General features: G+C 43.8%; 1 protein-coding gene across 1 annotated transcript; it reads left to right on the plus strand.

Moving 5' to 3' along the window:
• Positions 1-3,981: 3,981 nt before the first annotated feature.
• On the plus strand, positions 3,982-20,863 carry LOC132665224 (uncharacterized). Its single transcript, XM_060612012.3, has 5 exons — positions 3,982-4,152; positions 6,989-7,148; positions 14,213-14,339; positions 14,609-14,701; positions 15,777-20,863. Exons 2-5 carry the CDS (start codon positions 7,134-7,136, stop codon positions 16,829-16,831), a joined length of 1,290 nt encoding a protein of 429 aa, XP_060467995.2. The 5' UTR covers positions 3,982-4,152; positions 6,989-7,133; the 3' UTR covers positions 16,832-20,863.
• The last annotated feature ends 2,411 nt before the right edge of the window (positions 20,864-23,274 follow it).

A 23,274-nucleotide genomic window follows, 5' to 3' on the forward strand; every position in this document is an offset into this window, starting at 1 on the left:
CTCCTGGGGCCATAGACCGTTTTTCAGTTAACGCTTCCTTCTCCTTGCTCTTCACAATTTGGGGTGTTAACTATTTCTGGGTGCTTACCGACCTCTGGTTGGTTTTGGTTTCCTTAATTCAGAACACATACCTGGACATCGTTCCTCTAGTGAATGTTCTTAGGTTAATATTTTGAGTGTAGCACTTGTTTTCTGTGCCAGGTGTTAAACGAGCATTTAACACAATTCTGAGAATCAGTTACTGGGACAGAATCAGTTACTGGGACGTGTGCCTCGTCGGGCATAGACTGACATCCATCAAGATTTCCCACACTAAATATCAATATTTTCTCTCTGTTTTTAACCAGTTCAGTAGAAATTATAACAAGTAACAAAATTCTTTGTGTTTTTTTGTTTTGCTGCAAATCTAAATGGCTCCATAGGTTGTTGTCTGCTACATACCCAGTGGTCTTGCACTTACACTAACTCTTGAAACCAAAACATTTATGAAGTCTTATGCTACCTCTCGATTAACCAAGCAATTTACAACAAAAAGAAAAAAAAAATGTCATTTATGTTCAATATGTATGGACAAGGAAAAAGATAGTTTCTGAGTAAGGCAGAAGGGAATGATGCTTCATGCTTCCTAGCTTGTCACTTAGAAACACTGTGCTGTGCAGTTAAAGTGTCCTCATTCCAGAGTCTGTTGCTTTTTATTACATATAATCTATGTAATCTGTAACCCCCACACAAGACTTCCATGTCAGCGGGTCAGCATTACTACAGAGAATCACTTCAGGGGCTCCACCCCAGTGCCTGTCACACACTACCCAGCCTCGTGAAGTGTAGTAAGTTAGGATGAAATAAACCACCAAAGAGGCCCAACGTAGCAGCACCGTCCCGTCATTTGTCGAATACCTCTTAAGACTTCATTTCACCTTTCTGTACCCTCTCTCACCCAGTCTGGTAACCACTTTTGAAGGGAAATATTGCATCGGGCTGCACAGCTGTATTTTCTTTTTCTTTTTTTAATTTTTTCAATTTTTTTAATGTTTATTTATTTCTGAGAGAGAGACAAAGCATGAGTGGGGAGGGGCAGAGAGAGAGGGAGACACAGAATCTGAAGCAGGCTCCAGGCTCCAGGCTCCGAGCTGTCAGCACAGAGCCCGACACAGGGCTCGAACCCACAAGCCGTGAGATCATGACCTGAGCCGAAGTCGGACGCTCAACTGACTGAGCCACCCAGGCACCCCTGTATTTTCTCTCCCATTTGTGTTTGCATTTCGATCTGCATTTTGAAGAAGCTTTTCACGCAGGTGTTCCTTTTTGTACAACCGCAATGGCACCATTCACACTGTAGTCTGTACCAGTAAACTTGTGTGTAACTCTGATCCTGTCTTTAAGGAATTAGCTAGCAAATGAAATAAATATTTCAAGGCTTGGGCACAACTGGACTAGCACTGTGACAGTCAGCTGTGGCAGTGTCTGCAACAGTGCCGTGTGCCCTCTAGGTGGCAGCACATAAGCCTAACAGCTTTTCCCTCCCCACCCCTTTGTCATGCTGAAGGGTCAGGCCACACTCACTCTCATTATCTTAGAAAACTTCATCTCATCATGTCTGTCTGCAGCATAGACACAGGCAGTGTAACATCTTGTGACCAGCTCATAAGCATGACCAGTAGCTAAGTTACGAGGCGCCTCCCAGCGTGGCTCACCCCACCTGTGGACTTGGTGGTGCCATCTGGTAACTTTATTTTCTTTGGGGGTCTTTGTAACTTAGGTCACAGTGACTACTCATTGAATCCAGGTAGTCTGGACATCTTGTCATTGAGCCTATTCCTTTCAGATGCTAAGATTAAATAAACCAGGGAACACCAACTTTATTGAATAACTAAGTCATCATACATAGATATTTTACAACACCTAAATCATTAAAAGTGCCCAACAAATAGTGTAGCTATAGAAGCAGCTACTGGTAAGATAAGAGAGAAATACAAATGAAGTGACATTTGTAATTAGATTCTCATTTAAAGCATTGCTATGATTCCTAGCATTAAAATTATTTACAAAAAACCCACATCAAGCTGAGATTCCCAAGAAGATGGGGAAGCAGATTAACTTCTAGCATTTGTTAGAGAGGGGTTATGTTAAGGAAGCATATTAAACTACCACTGCAGCCATTGGAATGGCTGTGTGGCTTTATCTCCAAACCATGGTGGCCACAGGGCCGCTCTAAGTGCATGAACAAGTCATATATACTTATTCTGTTGTATGTGTTTGTACAGAGCAGAATGTGTCAGGCAATGACATCTGAGATCTGGGCCACCTGTGCCTCACACACAAGGACAGGGCAGACAGCTAATGAACAAGGTCAGCTGTTGTCCCTTTGGTGAGAAGCAGGCTGTAAGTTGCTGGCATGTGTTTCCACTGCCTGGTGCACCTGGAGAGCAAGGGCGCCTGTGGGAGCTGTGGGAGCTCAGACTGGTGCACACACATGTCTCTGCTGTGCTTGAAAAGAAAATCTCTGTACCTGTATGTTTACTGAGTAAACTGTTGAATGAATTAATATGTGTGAGCGTGATCATTGGGAACAATGAACTCTAGCTTCCATTCAACTAGGTAACCCAAACCAAATCTGAGCTGTCGCCAGTTTCCAACGTGTTTATCATTCAAATACTCCTGAAACATCAAGAGACCAGCTTTCGTTTACTTGTCGGCAGTGTTAAGAGTTAATGCTCTGCCCAGCCCTTGGCTCACCTCGCTTTTTTCCCCCCATGCTAAACTGGGGGCTCCCCTAATCCTTCGAATCTTAAAAGAGTAGGATACTTACAGTTTAGTGAGCACAACTTCTAAAAAGAGATGAGGCACACTAAAAAGATTTACTCACATCTACCCTGTGCTTTCTGTGTCAGATATCACCTGATCCGAATCCCCACGAAACCACATAGTGCAGGACCAGACCTGGATTCCACACCCCAATGTCCAGTGCTCAGCCCATGGGAGACGCACTTGTCCTTGGATTCCTTTACGGTCTTTTCCCCAAAGGTTTAATTTAATTAATTGATTTTATTTTTATTTTTGAGAGAGAGTGTGAGCAGGGGAGGGGGGAGAGCAAGAGAGGGAGAATTCCAAGCATGTTCTGCGCTGACAGCAGTGAGCCCCATGCAGGGATCCAACTCACCAACTGTGAGATCATGACCTGAGCTGAACTCGGTCAGACACTCAACGGACTGAGCCACCCAGGCACCAATTTTTTTTTTTAAGATTTTAGTTGTTTGTTTTTTAATTTTGAGAGAGCGCACGCACGCATGCGCAAGCAGGGGACGGGCAGAGGGAGAGAATCCCAAGCAGGTTCCACGCTCAGTGCAGAGCCCAATGTGGGGCTTGGTCTCAGGGCCCTGGGGTCATGACCTGAGCTGGTATCACGAGTGGAAGGCTTAATGGACTGAGCCCCAGGCGCCCTTTAATATTATATTTTTACTCTCTACACCGAAGTGGGGCTCAACCCACAACCCTGAGATCCGGAGTGGCTGTTCCACCGACTGAGCCAGCTGGGCACCCCAGACTGCTTTCCGGTCTGCAAGTCCTCCGAGCACAATCAGGCCCCTACTTTCATTAGTACCGGAGTTTGTTAAGTTGCGTGCTTCTCCCTCCCTGACTGAAAGGCTCTCCTATGGAAGGAACGAGAAACCACCAACTCCCGCATTCGTTCACCAGCGCGTATACACTCGGCCGGCGCCCTGCAACCAGGGAACTGGTGAAAAGCCCTGGGAGTTTATATGGCCAGGCGCGCCGCGGAGCCCTCTGGAAGATGTAGTTCTGGGACGAGCGGCACTCTGGGAAATGTAGTGCTGCGCGCACGCTTCCTCGGTGGGCCGGGCGAACCTTGGTACTACTGGCCGGAGGGGTGGGCCGTGTGGGGAGCGGGCGGGCTGCGGGGCGGGGGCGGCCTCGGTGTCCGCGCGGGCCCCGCGGTGTCTCCGGTGCGCGTTCTGCGGGCCAGTGGGGTCCGGGGCGGCGGGGCAGAGCGGGCCGGTCAGGCAGGATCGGAGCAGGGGACACCGGGGATGGGTGACTGGGCCTGCGCGGAGGGCGCCGGAGGGAGCGGGGCCGAGAGCGGCTGGGGGCCGACGCCTGCTGAAGGGGCCGTGGGGCTCGGTGACGGGTAGTGAGGTGAGTGAGCGGGGGCCTGTCCGGACGAGTGTGGGGGCGGGGGCGGGGCTGGCGGGGTGCGTGGGGCGAGGGGTGGTTGTGGACCTGTTAGGGCGGCGTTCGGGGGTGTGCAGAAATGGTGGGACAGAATTAGAGATTTAAAGCATTCGTGCCTTAAAGTCACCTTCGGGGAGTGAAAGATGGGGCCGCAGGCCTGAGCTGGTCTCAAGGTGTCAGTGATGTGGGCTGGGGGCGCCTTCGGGGTGTCAGTGATTGGGGCAGCTGTGGAGTGCAGAAATCGGGCGCCTGGTGGCGTTAGTGAAGGGCAAATAGAATTTGCTGATTGGAGGGAGCGTGAAGTTGAATATTTTCGGGGTGATAGATTGGGGTCTTGTGTGGTTTGGGGATTGCTGGGGTTTGCAAGAGCTCTGTGAGTGGGGGGACATTACTGGAGGGGGATTTTTCTCATTAACCTGTTACTTTGCCTTAGGGTTGAGTAGTTTGGGAGGCCAGTGGAGGTGTGGGGGGCGCTGTGTGTGTCACTAATTATAGGCTCACGGAGGAAGTGAGCCTAGGATGTCAGTTTACATCAGTGACTGGGGAATCCAGAGATCAGGATTAGGATGCCTGATGGGTGAGGAATTGGGGACAGTAGGAATGATTGAGCCATTAGGAAGGCCTGGGTATCAATCAGAAGAGTATTGGGGCACCTGGCTGGCCTAGTCGCTGGCGTGTGCAATTATTGAACTCGGGGTTGTGAGTTCAAGCCCCAGGCTGGGCGCAGAGTTCGCCTTTAAAAACAAAAAAGAAAAGGAAGAAAGAGTAGTGATTGTGGAACTATGGGTTAGTGACTGATTGTGGTACTATGGGGTTGGTGACTTGGTAGCCTGCAGGTGGAGGCAGAGACTGGTAGACATTTGGCTGTGAGTAACTGGGGGGCCGTGGGAATGACTGGGGACATAGTAGATTTGGACAACTGAGGCGACAGTTTGTGGGGACAGTCGGAGGAGTCATCGGGAAGCCTGTGGGAGTTAATAAGTTGGGGGGTGAATGAGGGACTTATTGGTGTAAGTGATAGGGTTGTGGGAGTTAGTGATGGGCCGAATGTGCCTGGTGACTGGGACTCACAGGGCTTGTTGGGAGTACGACTGGTGGAGTAAGTGGTGAATGGGCTTTTGCAAATGGTTGATTAGTGAGCTGTGGAATTGACTGGGAGGTCTTTGAGGCTGCTGATTGGGTGGACTTGGGGTCAGGGATCGAAGACGAGGGATGCCTGGATATCAGGTGTTGGTTGAAAATTGATTGAGTTTTTATACGATGTAATCACAGGTCTGCAGTTATATTTATTGGTCTGAAAGTGGGTTTACTATATAGCATAAAAGGCGATTCAAAAATGTAAGACTGTAAGATCACAGTTTTGTAACAATGTCAGACGGTTTCTAACACCCTGTGAGAGAGGTACCTTTGAAGTAGTGGGGTTATGGGTAATAATTGTTAGTTGATATGTATTTTCTGATTTCTCTATAATCATGTCCTGTAATAGTAAGAGCGCTAACTAGCATTTACTAAATGTGTATGTGCCAGTTATAGTTCTAAGGTACTTACATGTATTAACTAATTTAGAACTCTCAAAGAACGTTATGATCTTAAAATGAATTGTTTGTTGTATTTTGAGGAGAAACTCAGCTGAATTATTCATTTCATGAATGGTTGGATTCACTTTCCTCTTTTATTCATGCCTTTATTTAAAAATGAAATTGATGTTCAAGGGGTGCCTGGGTGGCTCAGTGGGTTAAGCATCTGACTTCAGCTCAGGTCATGATCTCGTGATTCGTGGGTTCCAGCCCCACGTCGGGCTCTGTGTTGACAGCTCGGAGCCTGGAGCCTGCCCCAGATTCTGTGTCTCCTCTCTCTCTGCCCCTCTGCCACTCATACTCTGTGTGTGTGTCTCTTTCTCTCAAAAATAAACAAACATTGAAAACATTTTTTAAATGAAATTGATGTTCTTATTTCCTGTTTGCTATGTATTTTACACACACACCATTGCTGTCTCCCTTCCTTTCAGAGACAATGAATGCTTGGTTAAATGCTGTCAATGCTGTGGGGTTCCTTCTGCGTACGCTGCTGTTTGAGTCCTTGTTAGATCTGTTTACAGTCTTTTTTTAAAAATTTGTTTATTGGGGCACCTGGGTGGCTCAGTCAGTTAAGCATCTGACTTCAGCTCAGGTCATGATCTCACAGTTCGTGAGTTCGAGCCCCACATCGGGCTCTGTGCTGACAACTTGGAGCCTGAAGCCTGCTTCAGATTCTGTGTCTCCCTCTCTCTCTCCTCCCCTGCTTGCGCTCTGTCTCTCTCTCCCTCAAACATAAATAAAACATTAAAAAAAATTAAATTTAATTTAAAAAGTTTATTTATTTTGAGAGAGAGAGAGAGCACGAGCAGAGGAAGGGCAGAAGGATAGAGAATCCCAAGCAGGTTCCACTCTTTGTGGAACCCAACGCGGGGTTCGATCCCACGAACTGTGAAATCATGACCTGAGCCAAAATTAAGAGTTGGATGCTTAACTGACTGAGTCACCCAGGAGCCTAGAGTATTTTTTTTTTTCATTTAAGTTTATTTAAATTCTAGTTAGTTAACATATATGGTAAAGTTGGCTTCGGGTGTAGAATTTAGTGCTTCATCGCTTAGATACCACACCCAATGCTCATCACAAGTGTCCTCCTTAATACTCATCACCCATTTAAAGTCTGTTTAGAGTCTATAGAAAACACAGTTTGAGCTTTAAATGAAGGTGAGTTTTCAGCAAAAGAGGGAGATTTGCATCTACTAAAGAGACTTTGTTAACTGATTCAACAGATTCCGGTTTCCATGAAGTAATTGGCTTATTTGAGATAAAGAAGTCCCAGAGGTGAATCCTTGGTGAAGAGAGTCCTGACCAGAGGAGTTAAGAAGGATAGAGCAGAGCCTAAAGTTACTGGCCATTTCCCAAGTGTGGCAGAAAATGACTAAGTCCCAGGTAAGTAATTCATTTATTTCCTCAGTTATGGTTCCATACAATTCACCCATTTAAAGTGAACAATTTACTGGTTTTTAATGTTTATTTATTTTTGAGAGAGAGACACACACACAGAATTAGAAGCAGGCTCCAGGCTCTGAGCTGTCAGCACAGAGCCCTATGTGGGGCTCGAACCCACGAGCCATGACATCATGACCTGAGCTGAAGTCAGATACTTAACCAACTGGGCTACCCAGGCACCTGTCACATTTTTTTTTTTTTTTTTAATTTACATTTTTTTATTGCTTTCAGTTGGAAAAGCTTTTGCCTGCCTTCAACTTTGGGCAATTTTCCCGTTTTGCTTCCCTCATTATTTCCTCCCCTTTATTCTCCATTTTCTCCAGTTTTGGAATGCTTGATGGGTATTCTCTTCTGGATCTATGCTCTGAGTTTAAAAACTTTTCTTTAATATATTTGACTTCTTTTCTTCTCACCTTGATTCTTGCAGAATTCATCAGTGTGGTAATTCATACTGCAAATGTCCTCTTCCATTAGATACATTCTGCTGTTGGGCCAGTATATCGAGATTTTTTTCCATTCAAGTTTTTAAATTTTATTTTTAATTTTATGTATTTATTTATTTATTTTTTTAGAGAGATAGAGTGAGCGAGCATGAGCAGGGAGGTGGGGCACAAAGGGAGAGAAAATCCCAAGCAGGTTCCACATTCAGTGCGGAGCCAGACTTGGGGCTTGATCCCACAACCCTGGGATCATGACCTGAGCTGATATCAAGACTTGGACGTGGGGCGCCTGGGTGGCTTGGTCGGTTAAGCGTCCGACTTCGGCTCAGGTCATGATCTCGCGGCCCGTGAGTTCAAGCCCCGCGTCGGGCTCTGTGCTGACCGCTCAGAGCCTGGAGCCTGTTTCGGATTCTGTGTCTCCCTCTCTCTCTGCCCCTCCCCTGTTCATGCTCTGTCTCTGTCTCAAAAATAAAAAAAAATAAAAAATAAAATAAAAAAAAAAAAAAAGACTTGGACGTGCACCCAGCCGAACCACCCAGGCGCCCCTTCATTCAAGTTTTAATAGCAACTTTTTTAATGATTCCTTCCAATGTTTCAGTGTGATGGTTGAAGAGAAGGGCCTAAAATGTGTGTGTTGTTTGCATTAAGACATTTGTTTCAAAATTAAATATACTATTTTTGTAGGGACAATAACCTATATAGGATGTGAAATCCAGATCTTGTGTTTGGCATAAAATCACTCTTTTGTTTTGTTTTGTTTTGTTTTGTTTTGTTTTTTTAATTACCAGTAATGTGTTGGAGTCAGCTCATACCAACTTGCAAAACTTAAATTCTGAGTTTTGTAAACCAGTTATTAAACTTTGATAGCTTGAAATCAGCCATGGTAGGAATATTTTCAACACAGATTAGCAAATGCTACAAATTAGGACTGTTTTTCCAGAGAACTGACTTCTCAGCATAAGTCTGGATCACATTGAATATCTAATCACCCTCAGAAGTCATTCACGAGTTGAACAGCTTCACACATCAGATTGACTAATCTGGCTGGCATCATAGACTCAATTAGATTACCAACATGGTACAGGGAATCATTAAACCGGTGAACTGAATGAATATGTGCCCCAATTCATATCTTGTATGAAAAGAGCCACATCTGCATGGCTGAGACGTGTCTAAAATTGACTGTCCTAAGATCCATGTAAGGCTTCTCCAGTAGAGTGCCCCAGTACTGTGGAGTGTTTGGTCTGTTTTGTTTTTGTTAGCATGAAATCCAAAATATGTTCACTGTGATTTATTCTTTGACCCTGAATCATGTAAAGTGTGCTGCTTAATTTACAAATACTTGAGGTGAGGAGTTCTCTACATACCTTTTTGTTATTACGTTCTGATTGTATTTTTTAATGGTCAGAGAACGTCTCCTTATGATATCAATTCTTTGGGACTTATTTTATGGTCCAGCATATGGTGTATCTTTGGGAATAATCCATGTGAGTCAAGGAGAATGTGTTGTTGGATGGAATGTTCAATAAATAAATGTCAATTAGGTTAAATCAGTTGATAGCATGTTCAATTCTATATTCTTACTGATTTTTGTCTACTGGTTCAATCAATTATTGAGAGCCGGTGAAAACCTCCAGTTTTTTTTGAGGATTTGTACAAGAGTTTATGTACAATAAATGCCCAGACATAGAATTTCTGGGTCAAAGGCCATGCAAGTTTTACATATTAATAGAGATTACAAAATTGCCTTCTAAAAGCGTATTCAAATTTGTTTTATCAACAGTGTTTTGCTGACTCTTCCCCACATCCTTACCAACACTGAGTTGTATCACCTTTTTTTTTTTTCTTTTCTTTTTTTTTAAGTAGGCTCCATGCCCAGCATGGAGCCCAACACGGGGCTTGAACTCATGACCCTAGATCAAGACTGAGCTCATGACGTGAACTGAGATCAAGAGTCAGACGCTTAACCAACCGAGCCACCCAGGCGCCCCCATGTCAACTTTTTATCCTTGCCAACCTGATAGATGAAAAATGACATTTCCTTGTATTTTTGGCTTGCATTCTTTTATTATTGCTGATAATGTTTTCTATTTTTTGATTATGATAAGATAAACATAAACATGTTCATAATATTGTGCAACCATCACTACCATCCACATCCATCACTTTTTTCGCCTTATGCAATTGAAACTGCACCCATTTATTTATGTCAGTATTTTCTTCATGTATTTTGAAGCTCTGTTATTTTTTTATTTTTATTAAAACAATTTTTTTAATGTTTATTTATTTTGGAGAGAGAGTCAGAGCACAGGGGGCAGAGAGAGAGAGGGAGACACAGAATCTGAAGCAAGTAACCTCTAGGCTCTGAGCTGTCAGCACAGAGCCTGATGTGGGGCTTGAACCCACAAACTGTGAGATCATGACCTGAGTTGAGGTCGGAAGCTTAACCAACTGAGCCACCCAGGTGCCCCTCTGTTACTTTTTTTTCAATATTTGTTCATTTTTGAGAGAGAGAGTGTGTGCAAACCTATGAGCAGGGGAAGGGCAGAAAAAGAGGGGGACACAGGATCTGAAATGGGCTCCATGCTGACAGCAGAGAGCCTGACGCAGGGCTTGAACCCACGACTTGAGAGATCATGATCTGAGTGGAATTGGACACTTAACCGACTCAGCCACCCAGCCGCCAGGTGAAGCTTTGTTATTAAATGTTTGCACATTTAGGATTATTATGTTTTCTTGATGAATTGACCCTTCTGTTGTTATGAAATGTCCTTTTTTATCTTTTATATAAGCAATACCCCTTATCTTGAAGCTTACTTTGTTTAATATTAATGTAGCTACACTAGTTTCCATATGAATGTCTGAGTGCTATTACCCTTTCCTGTATTTTACGTCTAACTTATTTGTACCTCTGTAATTGTGTCTTGAGCACCTGGGTGGCTCAGTCGGTTAAGTCACTGACTTTGGCTCAGATCACGATCTCACGGTTCGTGGATTCGAGCCCCGCGTCGGGCTCTGTGCTGACAGCTGAGCCTGGAGCCTGCTTCAGATTCTGTGTCTCCCTCTCTCTGCCCTTCCCCTGCTCACACTCTGTCCCTCTCTGTCTCTCAAAATTAAATAAATTTTAAAAAATCATCATTAAGTGTGTCTTTTGTAAGTATCCTATAGGTAGGTCTTACTTTTTCCAGTCTGATAATCTCTCTTTTCTGTGGAATGTTTATTTAGTCCGTTAACATTTTAAGTAATTATTGACATATTTGGGTTGAAGTCTAGCATCTTGCTATTTGTTTTCTATTTGTACTATTTGTTCTTTGTTTCTTTTCCCTGCCTTCTTTTGGAGCGTTTGTGTGGTGGTCCCTGTTCTCGGGTGTTGGAGGACATGTGCTTCTGCGCGACTCTGCCCTCCTGCTTTCCACAGCCTGAGTCCCCAGGCACAGGAACGAAGCACTTTCTTCTGGGCTTCCTCCCTCCTTCTTCTCACCATGCGATGGGCCCACCCTCGTTGACGAGGCCTTCGGTGTTGGTGGACACATGCTGTGCTGTCTCCATGCAGCCACCCTTTGAAAGGGTTGTTTTGGGTTTTTTTCCTGAAAAACATGCTAGATTTTTTTGTTTGTTTGAACATTTTGGACATTCCATTATACGTTGGCTTGCATTGTTTCTGGTGAGAGGTCAGTTGTCCCATCCCTCTTATGTTGATCCCTGGAATGTACTGCGTCTTACCCTCTGGCTGATTTTAAGATTTTATTTTTAGTTTTGAGCAATTTGGCTCTGATGAGCCTCGGTCTGGTTTTCTTTATACGTATCCTGATTGGGATACTTTGAGTTTCTTGTGTCTGTGGAATGTTTTTCTTCACATTTGGAACATTTCCAGCCATTATTTACTCAAATATTTTTTTCTGTCCTATTTTCTTTCTTCTGACCCTCCAATTATGGTGTATAAGATGTTTTTATATTGTCCTACAGGTCACTGACACTTGATACATTGTTTCCAGTGCTTTATACTGTGTATGTTGTTTTTTTTTAACTTTATTTTATTTAGTTTGAGACCGAGAGAGCAAGTGTAGGGGAAGGGCAGAGAGAGGGAGAGGGAATCCCAAGCAGGCTCCATACTGTCAGCACAGAGCCCAATGCGGGGCTCGATCTCATGAACTGTGACATCATGACCTGAGCCGAAATCAAGAGTCAGGCGCTTAACCGACTGAGCCACCCAGGTGCCCCTGTATGGTTTTTATTAATCAATTTTCAAGTTCATGAATCTTTTCCTTCATAACATCTGCTGTTAAGTCCATTTGATAAGTACTTAATATCAGCTGTTCAGTCTAGAGTTTCTATTTGGTTCTTTTTTAAAAAATTAATTTCCTTTTCTCTCCTGAAAGATTCCATCCCTTCACTTATCATATCCATGTTTCCTCTAAGTTATTCAACATATTTAGTATTGTTATTTTAGAGTCTGTCTCTTAATTCACATAAATTAGGCATCTGTAGATCTCCTTCTGTCGGCTGGTTTTACTTTCTGTGGCCGTAGTTCTTGGTCACATTTTTATACTTCTTTGTATATATATTTTACTGCATTCTAGATGTTGTAAATAAAAAATGGTGGAAACTGAAGTATAACTTGCTTCATTTTGTTCACTTTCCAGAGTATATAGACTCTTTCCTTTAGAAAGTAGGGTGGAGGTTTATCATTCTGGTTTTTTTCTAGAAGTGAGTTGAATTAGTTCACAATTTATTTTATTTATTTGTGTATTTTTTAACGTTTTTAATTTTACTTTTTGAGAGACAGAGACGGACAGAGTGCTAGTTGGGGAGGGGCAGAGAGAGAGGGAGACACAGAATCCGAAGCAGGCTCCAGGCTCTGAGCCATAAGCAGAGAGCCTGACATGGGGCTCGAACCCATGAACTGTGAGATCATGACCTGAGCCAAAGTCAGACACTCAACGGACTGAGCCAGCCAGGCACCCCTGTTCGGTTATTTATTTAACATTTATTCATTTGAAAGAGACAGAGTGTGAGTGGGGGAGGGGCAGAGAGAGAGGGAGACACCAGAATCCGAAACAGGTTCCAGGCTCTGAGCTGTCAGCACAGAGCCCGACGCGGGGCTCAAACCCACGGACAACGAGATTATGACCTGAGCCGAAGTCAGACACTGAACCCGCTGAGCTACCCGGGTGTCTGTCAGATTTGCTGTTTTAAACACCAATGTATTTATTGCCCGGCGGACATGTACAAGAAAGTCTCTAAGGCAGGAGCAGAAGGTGAATATTTTAGGCTTTTCCGGCCACACATCCCTGGCGCTACTGCTCACCTCCCCTGCGGTCCTGCAAGAGAGTCATGGATCGTACGTGAACAGATGGCTGGAAGCTGGCTTTCAAGAAGCTTTATTTTAGCATCTAAGTGCTGACTGGGCTTGGCAATTTGCAGCCCCTGCTCTAAGGTGCGAGCCGGGCGGACAGCACTGCTGGTGCACGGAAGGTGACTGTCCCCAGTGCTGGCACATAGAAGGTGACTCTGTGCCCAGTGCTGGCAGACAGGTGACTGTCCCCACTGCTGACACACGGAAGGTGACTCTGTCCCCGGTGCTGGCAGACAGGTGACTGTCCCCAGTGCTGGCACACAGAAGGTACTCTGAACCAGCCACACCCGCAGTGCATTCATCCATATTCTTGGCTTGTCGGGATATTGAAAAGTTTTCATTTTTGCCGATCTAAGGGGTAAATGATAACCCCTTACAGTTGTGTTTAAACCACGTATGTTCTCTGGCCCCAGCGTCTGTGGTAACTTGACCTGGCGACAAGATTGAGGGCCCTGTGAGGACAGAGTGAATCCCGTTCACCTTCGTGTTGATGACACCAGAGTGGAACCTCACACACTTGTGGGTCGATAAACATTCTAGGTCATACTATCTCACTTAAAACACTACAGGATTTTTAAGACTTCTGTTTCTCCAGTAAGGTATAATGCAAATCTAGGCATGTGATAAAAAGCCTGTGTACTGAATCCTGATAAGAATGGTCAAAATCAGTGTATCGGAGATGACTTCATTTACAAATAGTGGGAGCTCTGATAATAAGGCCATAGAACTTTCTCCTGCAAGACACCCGGAAGTAGATGGTCCTGGGCTGGCACAGCTCATGACCGGTATCATAAAGGACAACATGTTTCCAGGTTTCTGCTCTGCCAAACTTCACTCACATTGTCTCACGGCCCAAGGTGGCTGCAGCAGCTCTGAGGGCAACGTCTGCGGTAACAGCAGGAAGAAAGGTAGAGGGGGCAGAGGGCGAAATCAGTATCTCTTTTACCCAAAAACGGCAGCTTCCCCGCGGATGGCCCTCACACACCTCGTACGTCCTATCTCCGGCACACAGTCACGTGACCGCCTCTAGCTGTAAGAGAGACAAGAACAGAGGGAGCCGGCATCCGGCTCAGAGCAATTGCGATTCGTTACTGGGAACTGGGCACTTTGGCGTGGCGGCTCCCGGGGGCTCCCACTCCAGGGCCTTGCCGCCTTTCCTTTATTATGGTATCCATTTCTTCAGATTCAGCAGGGACATGCTCTTTCAGGGGTCATTGGCTTTTGAGGATGTGGCCGTGAACTTCACACGGGACGAGTGGCAGCTCCTGGACTCTGCTCAGAAGAACTTGTACAGAAACGTGATGCTGGAGAATGTGAGCAGTCTCGTGTCCCTGGGTAAGGACATCTTGTGCGGACTCGGGCTCTGCCCAGGCACTTGCCATTTCCTCTTCGCTTACTATCAACGGGGGCCTTTGAAGTGTGCAATGACTTAGGCTTTAGCTTAAGAATTCACGAATTCTCAGCGCTTTTTTGTGTTGAGTGCACGCTCACATCCCAGATGGAAGGCCTCCCTGCACAGCCTCTGAAGCTAAGCATTTATTTATTCTCAGAAGTCTGAAACCCAATAAATTAGGCTCAAGTCATGTGTGATTTTTCATATACAGGGTTTCAACTTATCAAACCAGATGTGATCTTCAAACTGGAGCGAGAGCAGCCTTGGATACTAGGCGAAGAGGTCCCAAGTCAGAGCCTGTCGGGTGAGTCACATGTGAGAAGGTGGAATTTTAATGCCAGTTTAGGGGCGCCGGGGTGGCTCAGTCGGTTAAGCGTCCGACTTCAGCTCAGGTCACAATATCACGGTTCGTGGGTTCAAGCCCTGCGTTGGGCTCTGTGCTGACAGCTGGGAGCCTGGAGCCTGCTTCGGATTCTGTGCCTCCCTCTCTCTCTGGCCCTCCCCTGCTCATGCTCTGTCTCTCTCTGTCTCAAAAATAAATAAAAAAAAAAATTAAAAAAATTTTAATAAAAAAATACATGTCAGTTTACAGTGGACGTAAAGACAGTGAGGGATGGGCACCTTTGAAATGCTGTTTAGATAATTCTCCAATCACTAAACCTTTAGAAGGGACTCAGAACCACGGATATGAGCTTCTCAGATACCCAGATCTTATATAGATCACTTATCTGTGTGAGGATAATCTGTCCGTCTTTGCTTTGATTTTAGAGTGAGCTATGCTCCTCTGGTCTGTACTAAGGAGCCCAACCCTTCTCACCTCAGACCGTGTGTGTTCTTTTCCCCTCTCCACGCCACAAACGTATCCTGCTGATAGATCCCTTGTCTTTTCACTGGTACCGAGAATTCATTGTGTTTTTTTCTTCTCGTCATTCTAATTCCCTCCTATTTTCTTTCCCTTTTTATTGTTAAATGCCTCAGATTACTATTATATACCTGCGGTCATTCCTTCTATTCTCTACTTGATTTCTTTTATGGAAGTTTACTCCTTCTATGCCTATAACCAAAGGAATAACTTTGGTGTCATCATTTCCTACCTTGTAGTGCAACTTTTTAATGCAGATTGTGCTCAGATAAAACCCTACCTTTGCTTAGGACAGATTATTATATCATGGCCTTTAGCAACCTATTTAGTCAAAGGTTTGTTTTTTTTTCCCCTTTCCCTTATCTATTATTAGTTTTCTACCTCAGTTTCCATGAGAGCACTTTATTTAATTTTAATTCCCAAACATGTATAGTTGTGCATGATGTTTTCTGCACTTCTAGTTCACCTGTTCACGATTATTGAATCCACAAAATATGTTTATCATTCTCCTTTCTAGAATACTGGAAAGTTGACGATTACAAAGCTTGGCACCAAGAAATCCAAGACAGGATTAAAAAATCGGAACAAGTCCATGAAACTAACGCCAGTGGAAAAACATTCCAACCCAGCATGAACCTTGCACCGTTAAAGCAAAAGTCCAGTAAGCATGTCTCAAATGGAAAACATTTGAAACACTCGTTAGGTTTATTTACTGAGGCTGGAAACCGTGGAAGAAGGAAACCTGGTAAATTCAATGGATATGAGAAATCCTTTTTCTATACCGAACATGGAAAAACTCATGTTGGAGCAAAATGCTACAAATGTAACGATTGTGGAAAAGTCACCAGCAAGAAGTCACGACTCATTGTACATCAGAGAACACACACAGGAGAGAAACCATTTAAATGCGGTGAATGTGGCAAAGCCTTTTCCCAGAAGTCACACCTTGTGACACATCAGACGGTTCACACAGGAGAAAAACGTTATGGATGTGAGTGTGGGAAGGCCTTCTCTAGAAAGTCTCATCTCATTACACACCAGAGAACTCACACAGGAGAGAAACCTTATGAATGCAGGGAGTGCAGCAAAGTCTTTTCTCAGACGTCACAGCTCATTATTCATCAGCGAAGTCATACAGGAGAGAGACCGTATGCATGCGGTGAATGTGGGAAAGGCTTTAGTGGGAAATCGCAACTTATTACTCATAAGAGAACCCATATAGAGGAAAAGCCCAATAAATGCAATGAATGTGGGAAAGCCTTCAGAGAGAAGTCAAGTCTCCGTAAACATCAGAGAATTCATTCAGGAGAGAAACCATATGGGTGCAGCGAATGTGGGAAAACCTTCAGTGGGAAGTCACTCCTCCTCAGACATGAGAAAACTCACTCAGGAGAAAAGCCCTATGGATGTAAGGAATGCACGAAGGCATTTATTTGGAAGTCACAGCTCATCATACATCAGAGGACTCACACAGGAGAGAAGCCCTATGGATGTAGCACTTGTGGGAAAGCTTTTTCCCAGAAATCACACCTCGTGATACATCAGAGAACTCACACAGAAGAGGAACCCTAGAAATAGAGCGAGTGTGAGACACTTTTAAGAAAATAATCACCCTTCTCTCTATATCATAAAACACATTTATAAAAATCCTGCGAATGTCATGAGTGTAGGAAGGTCATTGGCGGGAAGTTCTACTTCCTTGAACGTCAGAATGCCGAATTGGAGAGTAAGCCTCTGTGTGCAGTGAATGTGGCAAAGGCAGTAGAGACAAGCGCTCAGCAAATGGTCTAGTCTCATCATAAATCAAGTTATTCATATCGAGGACAAAATAATGACTTAAATGAATATAGGAAAATTTGTCCATAGCAATGTCAAAAAAAAAAATCAATTTCCAAGTACGGTATTGCATCTTTAAAAAAAAGATTATATATTCTATTTTAAGTGATAAGCTTATGAAGCTTTAAAGATATGTATGTCTGTGTATGAGTATGTTCAGTAATCTTGACAGCCAAGTAGAAAGCCTATTGCTTCAGACAAATATGGGGCTTATATTCCTGAGTATGGCTACATCTTGTGAATTTATATAATTTCATAGCGTATGTGAAATTAATCTGTGAATATGGTATATGTCATGTTTATAGCACAGCATCTCTCAAGGGTGCTGCACAATGTATATCGTTTGTCTTGTACCATAGTAGAAGGTAAGCCAGACCAAATGATTTAGTTATTATTTAACAAATAGTTTAAGTTGTATTGCCACAACTTTTTGGCACATGCAAATGAGTTTGGGAATTCTTACCATGCCCTGTGTTCAATAACAGAAGCTGGAATTTTTCAATAAAATCTCCTGCCTCTTCTGAGTCGCCAGTTACATCCAGATTGTTGACATTAAACATGCAAAGGCAAGAATACAAGTTAATGTCTGACCAAGTGAGCAAAAGAAAAACTCTGAACTGCATTGCTCATCATCTAAACAGATGAGAAGTGGAGCTGGCAAAAATGAAATACCCACAAGGGGCTCCCGGGTGGCTCAGTCGGTTGGGCGTCCGACTTCAGCTCAGGTCATGGTCTTGCAGTTCGTGGGTTCGAGCCCCGCGTCGGGGTCTGTGCTCACAGCTCAGAGCCTGGAACCTGCTTCAGATTCTGTGTCTCCCTCTCTCTCTGCCCCTCCCCCGCTCGTGCTCTGTCTCTCTCTCAAAAATAAATAAACATTTTAAAAATTTTAATAAAATCAAATACCCACAAAACATATCCTCCTGTTATTTTTCAGGGGCATTTTTTCTTCTTCTTCTTTAATGTTTATTTTTGAAAGAGAGTGCGCGTACGCGTTGGGGAGGAGCAGAGAGAGAGGGGGACAGAGGATCTGAGCTGTCAGCACAGAGCCCGACACGGGGCTCGAACTCATGAACTGCGAGATCTTGACCTGAGCTGAAGTCGGACGCTCAACCAACCGAGCCACCCAGACGCCCCTTAGGTGCCCCAAATCTTTAAATAATGTATTTGAAAATGCCAAAAGCCTGTCTTGAATGTTGGTGAAATTCAGAGCTTTGTATCACTCCCTATATGTGTGATTTTCTTGCGTTGCTAACTTGTCTCTGTTGAAACCATCTACTATGCATGTTCCCTCTACCTCTGTTTAGAATTTTTAGTAATTCCTCTCCTTGGTAATGCCTGACAATGTCAGAATCCTTTCCTGAATGATTGTAACGTTTAGAATTACAGAAAAATGACTGTTTTCATCAGACAAAGGGAGACTTGTGGACAACGGTCTTTAGATTTCACATCCAAGAGCAAATGTTATTTGAATATGGGGCTGTATCAAAATTAAGAGTTAGGGCCTAGGTTAACACAGTATTGCTTTGGGGGATGACCTTGACCCCAAATTTCTCATGCAGCCCATACGGGGAGCTCTTCATTATTCTGAAGTGTCACGTGGGATTTGTTGTCTGGCTTACTGGTCAGGGTCCAGTCTTGAAAACAACTGCCCTAAGAAAAGCAGCTGGAATCTGGCTGGGAGCTGCTGACAGAGGCGGTGGGAGAGATGAGACGTCACGTGCGGTTTCTGCTCTCTGTCCTTGCACCTTGGGCTCCTGTCAAACGTCACAATTACAGGTCCTTGATGCCGTTTGAGCGTCTTGTGCCAGGGAATCAACAGAGAAGGAGGTTACCATTACTGCTGGAGTGTTTGATCTGCAGGATTAAGGAATCGCTGGTACACATTTGGGGCCAGGTGACTCTGTATGGAGCCTGACAGATTCACTGACAAGCCTCGTAGTATTTCCCTGTGAGTTCCCGTGGGAGACTAAAGCACCCATTAGGACAGGACTACTAGAAATTCAGTCTTCAGTGATGAAGAAAGAACCTTGACCCACCAGTAGCTTGCTAATGGCAAGCATAACGTGCAACGGGGGCAGAGAAAAAAATTTTTTGATCTCAGCCAGCGTTTTATGGTGAATACCTGGCAACTGTACCTGCTGTGTATATTTTTGTTATGTTTCAACAAATTTTCCTACCCTATTTTTTGTTTTGATATGGAACATTAATTGGCGAGGATTTGTTTTAGAATTCAGTTCATAGATCATGAGATCAAGCAAAGTCACATTGTGCTTAGAGACCCTAGACTTGAGATACAAACGAGGACCTCTAGGACTTTGTATTTTCTCTCGTTGGGGAGAGGATGAGAGTGTCACTGTGGGATTCGCCCATTCATGATAGGCAGGACAGCATTGTCACCTTACTGTCACATGTGTATCACGGGAGGATGAGAAGGAAGGGTGACAAATAACAGAGTGGGTGGACCGTGCTGACCCTGGACCTGCCTGGTCCTCAGACCCATTCCTTCCTCTACCCTCCCTGCTCTGCTCCCAGGGCTGAGGAAGCCTGGCCCACAGGTGTATCCCAGTCTCCTGTATGAAGTGCTTCTAGATGAATTTGGAAACTGAGGGGAAACTGAAGGGTGTGAGATTAGTAAACAAAAAATATTTCTTCCGTCTGGGCCTCAGGTAACCTCTCCAGCAATGGCTGTGTCTCCTCTGTCACTCCAGCTGTTCTTAGGTAGACATGCTGTGGTTACAGCTTCCGCTGGGTGACCCTGGACCGGGAATCCGGTAAACACCTCCTCCTTTTGTCCCCCTGCTGAGTGACGGTCATGGATTCCTGCTTCTGCACCTTGGCTTTCGCATCTGGGACGCCTCCCCACCCTCTCCGGCACCTCATCCCTCCTATCACCCGTGTCACCAACTTCCCACATTAAGTTCCCTGTTTTACTTACAGTGTTTTTATTTTTAGACTGGACCCTTGGCATTACAAGTGTGGGAGGGACAGTTCTTGATTCGGGGCATGTAGAGCTTCCTACAAGACAGCCTCCCAACCTTGCAGAGTATGTGAGTTCCTAGAAGAATTACTCATAATAAACAAATACTGGAAAAAATTCAAAACAGCTAGTGAGTGGCTAAGGAAAACATGCTACGTCCATACAATAAAATCCCTTTTTGCGATAAAAAGACGCACGACGTAGTTGCCGCAAGAAAGGAACCAGTCACGAAAGACTAGACTGGATTTTCTATTTACATGAAAATGTCCAGACTTGTGGCTGCCTTGGGCCGGGCTTACAAGTGGGGGCTAACTGCCAGCGGAAGTGGGGGGAACATCTGGCAGTGATGACATTGGACTTTAATGAGGGACACATACCTACCGATTCACGGAGAGTCGCTGAACTGAACACCTAAGTGGGCAAATTCAATGGCATGTGAATTATGTCTCAATAAAGCTGTTTAAAAATGGATAGCGCTAAAGGGAGAAGTAGAAAAATGCACAATCATAATTGGAGATTTTAACTAAGTCCCTTCTATTATTAGCAGATAGAACAAGTACACATAAAAAGTCCAGAAGGATATAAAGTATTGGAGAAATCCAAGGGGCGCCTGGGTGACTCAGTCGTTTCAGGGTCTGACTTCGGCTCAGGTCGTGATCTCATGGTCCGTGGGTTAAAGCCTCATGTCCAGCTCTGTGCTGACAGCTCAGAGCCTGGAGCCTGCTTCGGCTTCTGTGTCTCCTCTCTCTCTGCCCCTCACGCACTCACGCTCTGTCTCTCTCTCTCAAAAATAAAGATTAAAGAAAATGTACTGGGGAAATCTTATGAATGATTCAGACATTGGAATGGACAGATAATAACTTTGAAATAACTATTATTAATAAGTAGGAAAAGATACGGGGTGCCTGGGTGGATCAATCGGTTGAGCATCTGCCTCTTGACTTTGGCCGAGGTCATGATCCAGGGTTGTGGGATTGAGCCCTGGTTTGTGCTCCACACTGAGCGTGGAGCCTGCTTGGGATTCTTTCTTCTCTTCCTTAAAAATATCAAAAAAATAAGTAGAGGGGCGCCTGGTGCCTCAGTCATGATCTCACAGTTGATGAGTTGGAGGCCTGCATCAGGTGAGCTCAAGCCCCGCTTCTCCCTCCCTCTCCCTCTCTTTCTCCCTCTCTCTCTCTCTCTCTCTGCCCCTTGTGGGATTCTCTCTCTCTCTTTCCCTGTCTGCCCCTCGTTCACGTGTGCCCTCTCTCTCTCAAGAAAAAAATAGTAAGTAGAAGAAGATAGAGGAAAAGATAGATATCATGGATGAAAAGATGTAGAACTAATAACAAAGTGAAGTTATAAAAAATCAGTGGATAATACTAAAACTAAAAATACAACGTCAGAGATTATGAACTCATTGCATGGGATTTACAGCAGAGGAGACATACGAGAAGATGGTATTAATGAATTTAAAGTTAGGTCAATTGAAATATGTTAAGAAAATGAAAAAAAAAAGGGGGGGGGGCGCCTGGGTGGCTCAATTGGTTAAGTGTCTGACTCTTGGTTGCTGTTCAGGTCATGATCTCATGGTTGGTGGGTTCAAGCCCTGCATCAGGCTCTGCACTGATGATGCAGAGCCTGCTTGGGATCCTCTCTCTCTCCCTCTCTCTCTGTTCCTCCCCCGCTTTGCTCGCGCACTCTCTCAAAATAAGTAAACTTTAAAAAGCAAAAAGAAAATGAGAAAAAGGAGAGGCACCTGGGTAGATCAGTCGCTTAAGCATCTGGCTCTTGATTTCGGCTCAGGTCACAATCTCATGGTTCGTGGAATCTTTTTTCCCTGCTCCTCTCCCCACTCATGCTCTCTCTCTCTCAAAATAAATAAGTAAAGTTAAAGAAAAAAGAGAAGCTAAGGATTAGAGAAAATATTCACAAATCACATTTCTAAGAAAGAATTTATATCCAATATCCAGAATATATAAAGAACTCTCAAAACTCAAAAATAAGGACACAGCAACTCAATTTAAAAATTTTTTTAAATGTTTATTTATTTTTGAGAGAGAAAGAGGGTGGGGCAGAGAGAGGGAGACTCAGAATCTGAAGCAGGCTCCCGGCTCCGAGCTGTCAGCACAGAGCCCGGCACGGGGCTTGAACCCACAAACTGTGAGATCATGACCTGAGCTGAAATCGGTCGCTTAACCGACTGAGCCACCCAGGCGCCCCACAACTCAAATTTTTTAATGGGCAAAATAGTTGAACACTTCAGAGAAAGTTTATGTATATTAAATAAACACAAGAGAATATGACTCACATCATTACTAGGGAATTTAATGCCGCAATGAGATTATCACTCATTAGAAACCTATCGCAAATGCTACCTATTAGAATACCCACCTGTTAGAAATGCTAACAACAAACAGAAGAAGTGACTGATGATATTGAGTGCTGGTGAAGAGATATATGGAGCTACTGGAACTCCTACATTGCTGGTAGGGAGGCAAGATAATATAGTCTGGAAGGCAACTTGGCCCAGAGGGATGACTTAGGGGTAGTCCTTCATTACCCTGAGGGTTCGCCAAGGGATTCTTAGAAGAAAGAGCAACAGAGGAAAAAACAAATTGGACTTCATCCAAATTAAAACCTTTTGTGCTTCAAAAGACAAGAAAGTTTAAAGATACCCTACAGAAGAGGAGGAAAATATTTGTAAATCATATGTGGTATATACATATATATGTATATATATGTATGTTTGTATATATGTGTATATATGTATATATATGTATATGTGTGTATATATGTATATATGTATGTATATATGTGTATATATGTATGTATATATGTATACATATATGTATATATACATATATGTATGTATACATATATGTATATATACATATACATATATGTATGTATGTATGTATGTATGTATATATATGTATGTATATATATATGTGTGTATATATATATATATATATATATAGAGAGAGAGAGAGAGAGAGAGAGAGAGAGAACTCACACATACAGATATATGAAGAACTCTTACAACTCAGTAAATAAGAGAAGGAGCCCAGGTTCTGGCAGAGGAAACCTTATTGCTAATAGAAGTGTGGTGTATATTGTCAGTTTGAGGGACTGCACCCCTGAGAAAGGCTCATAAGTTATGTTGCCTGGATAGAAACAAACGTAATCAAATCTCATAAAGACATATGAAAAATTCTTCAGT

Source organism: Panthera onca, chromosome D3 (genome assembly GCF_046562875.1).
Source record: "Panthera onca isolate mPanOnc1 chromosome D3, mPanOnc1 haplotype 2, whole genome shotgun sequence".
Taxonomy (NCBI): Eukaryota; Metazoa; Chordata; class Mammalia; order Carnivora; family Felidae; genus Panthera; species Panthera onca.

What these genes read in the sequence shown, in the direction of transcription:
- LOC132665224 (XM_060612012.3), top strand. An exon ending in GAGCAGTCTCGTGTCCCTGG is followed by an intron (nt 14,340 to 14,608) that starts GTAAGGACATCT and finishes TTTCATATACAG; the next exon opens with GGTTTCAACTTATCAAACCA. An exon ending in CCCAAGTCAGAGCCTGTCGG is followed by an intron (nt 14,702 to 15,776) that starts GTGAGTCACATG and finishes TCTCCTTTCTAG; the next exon opens with AATACTGGAAAGTTGACGAT.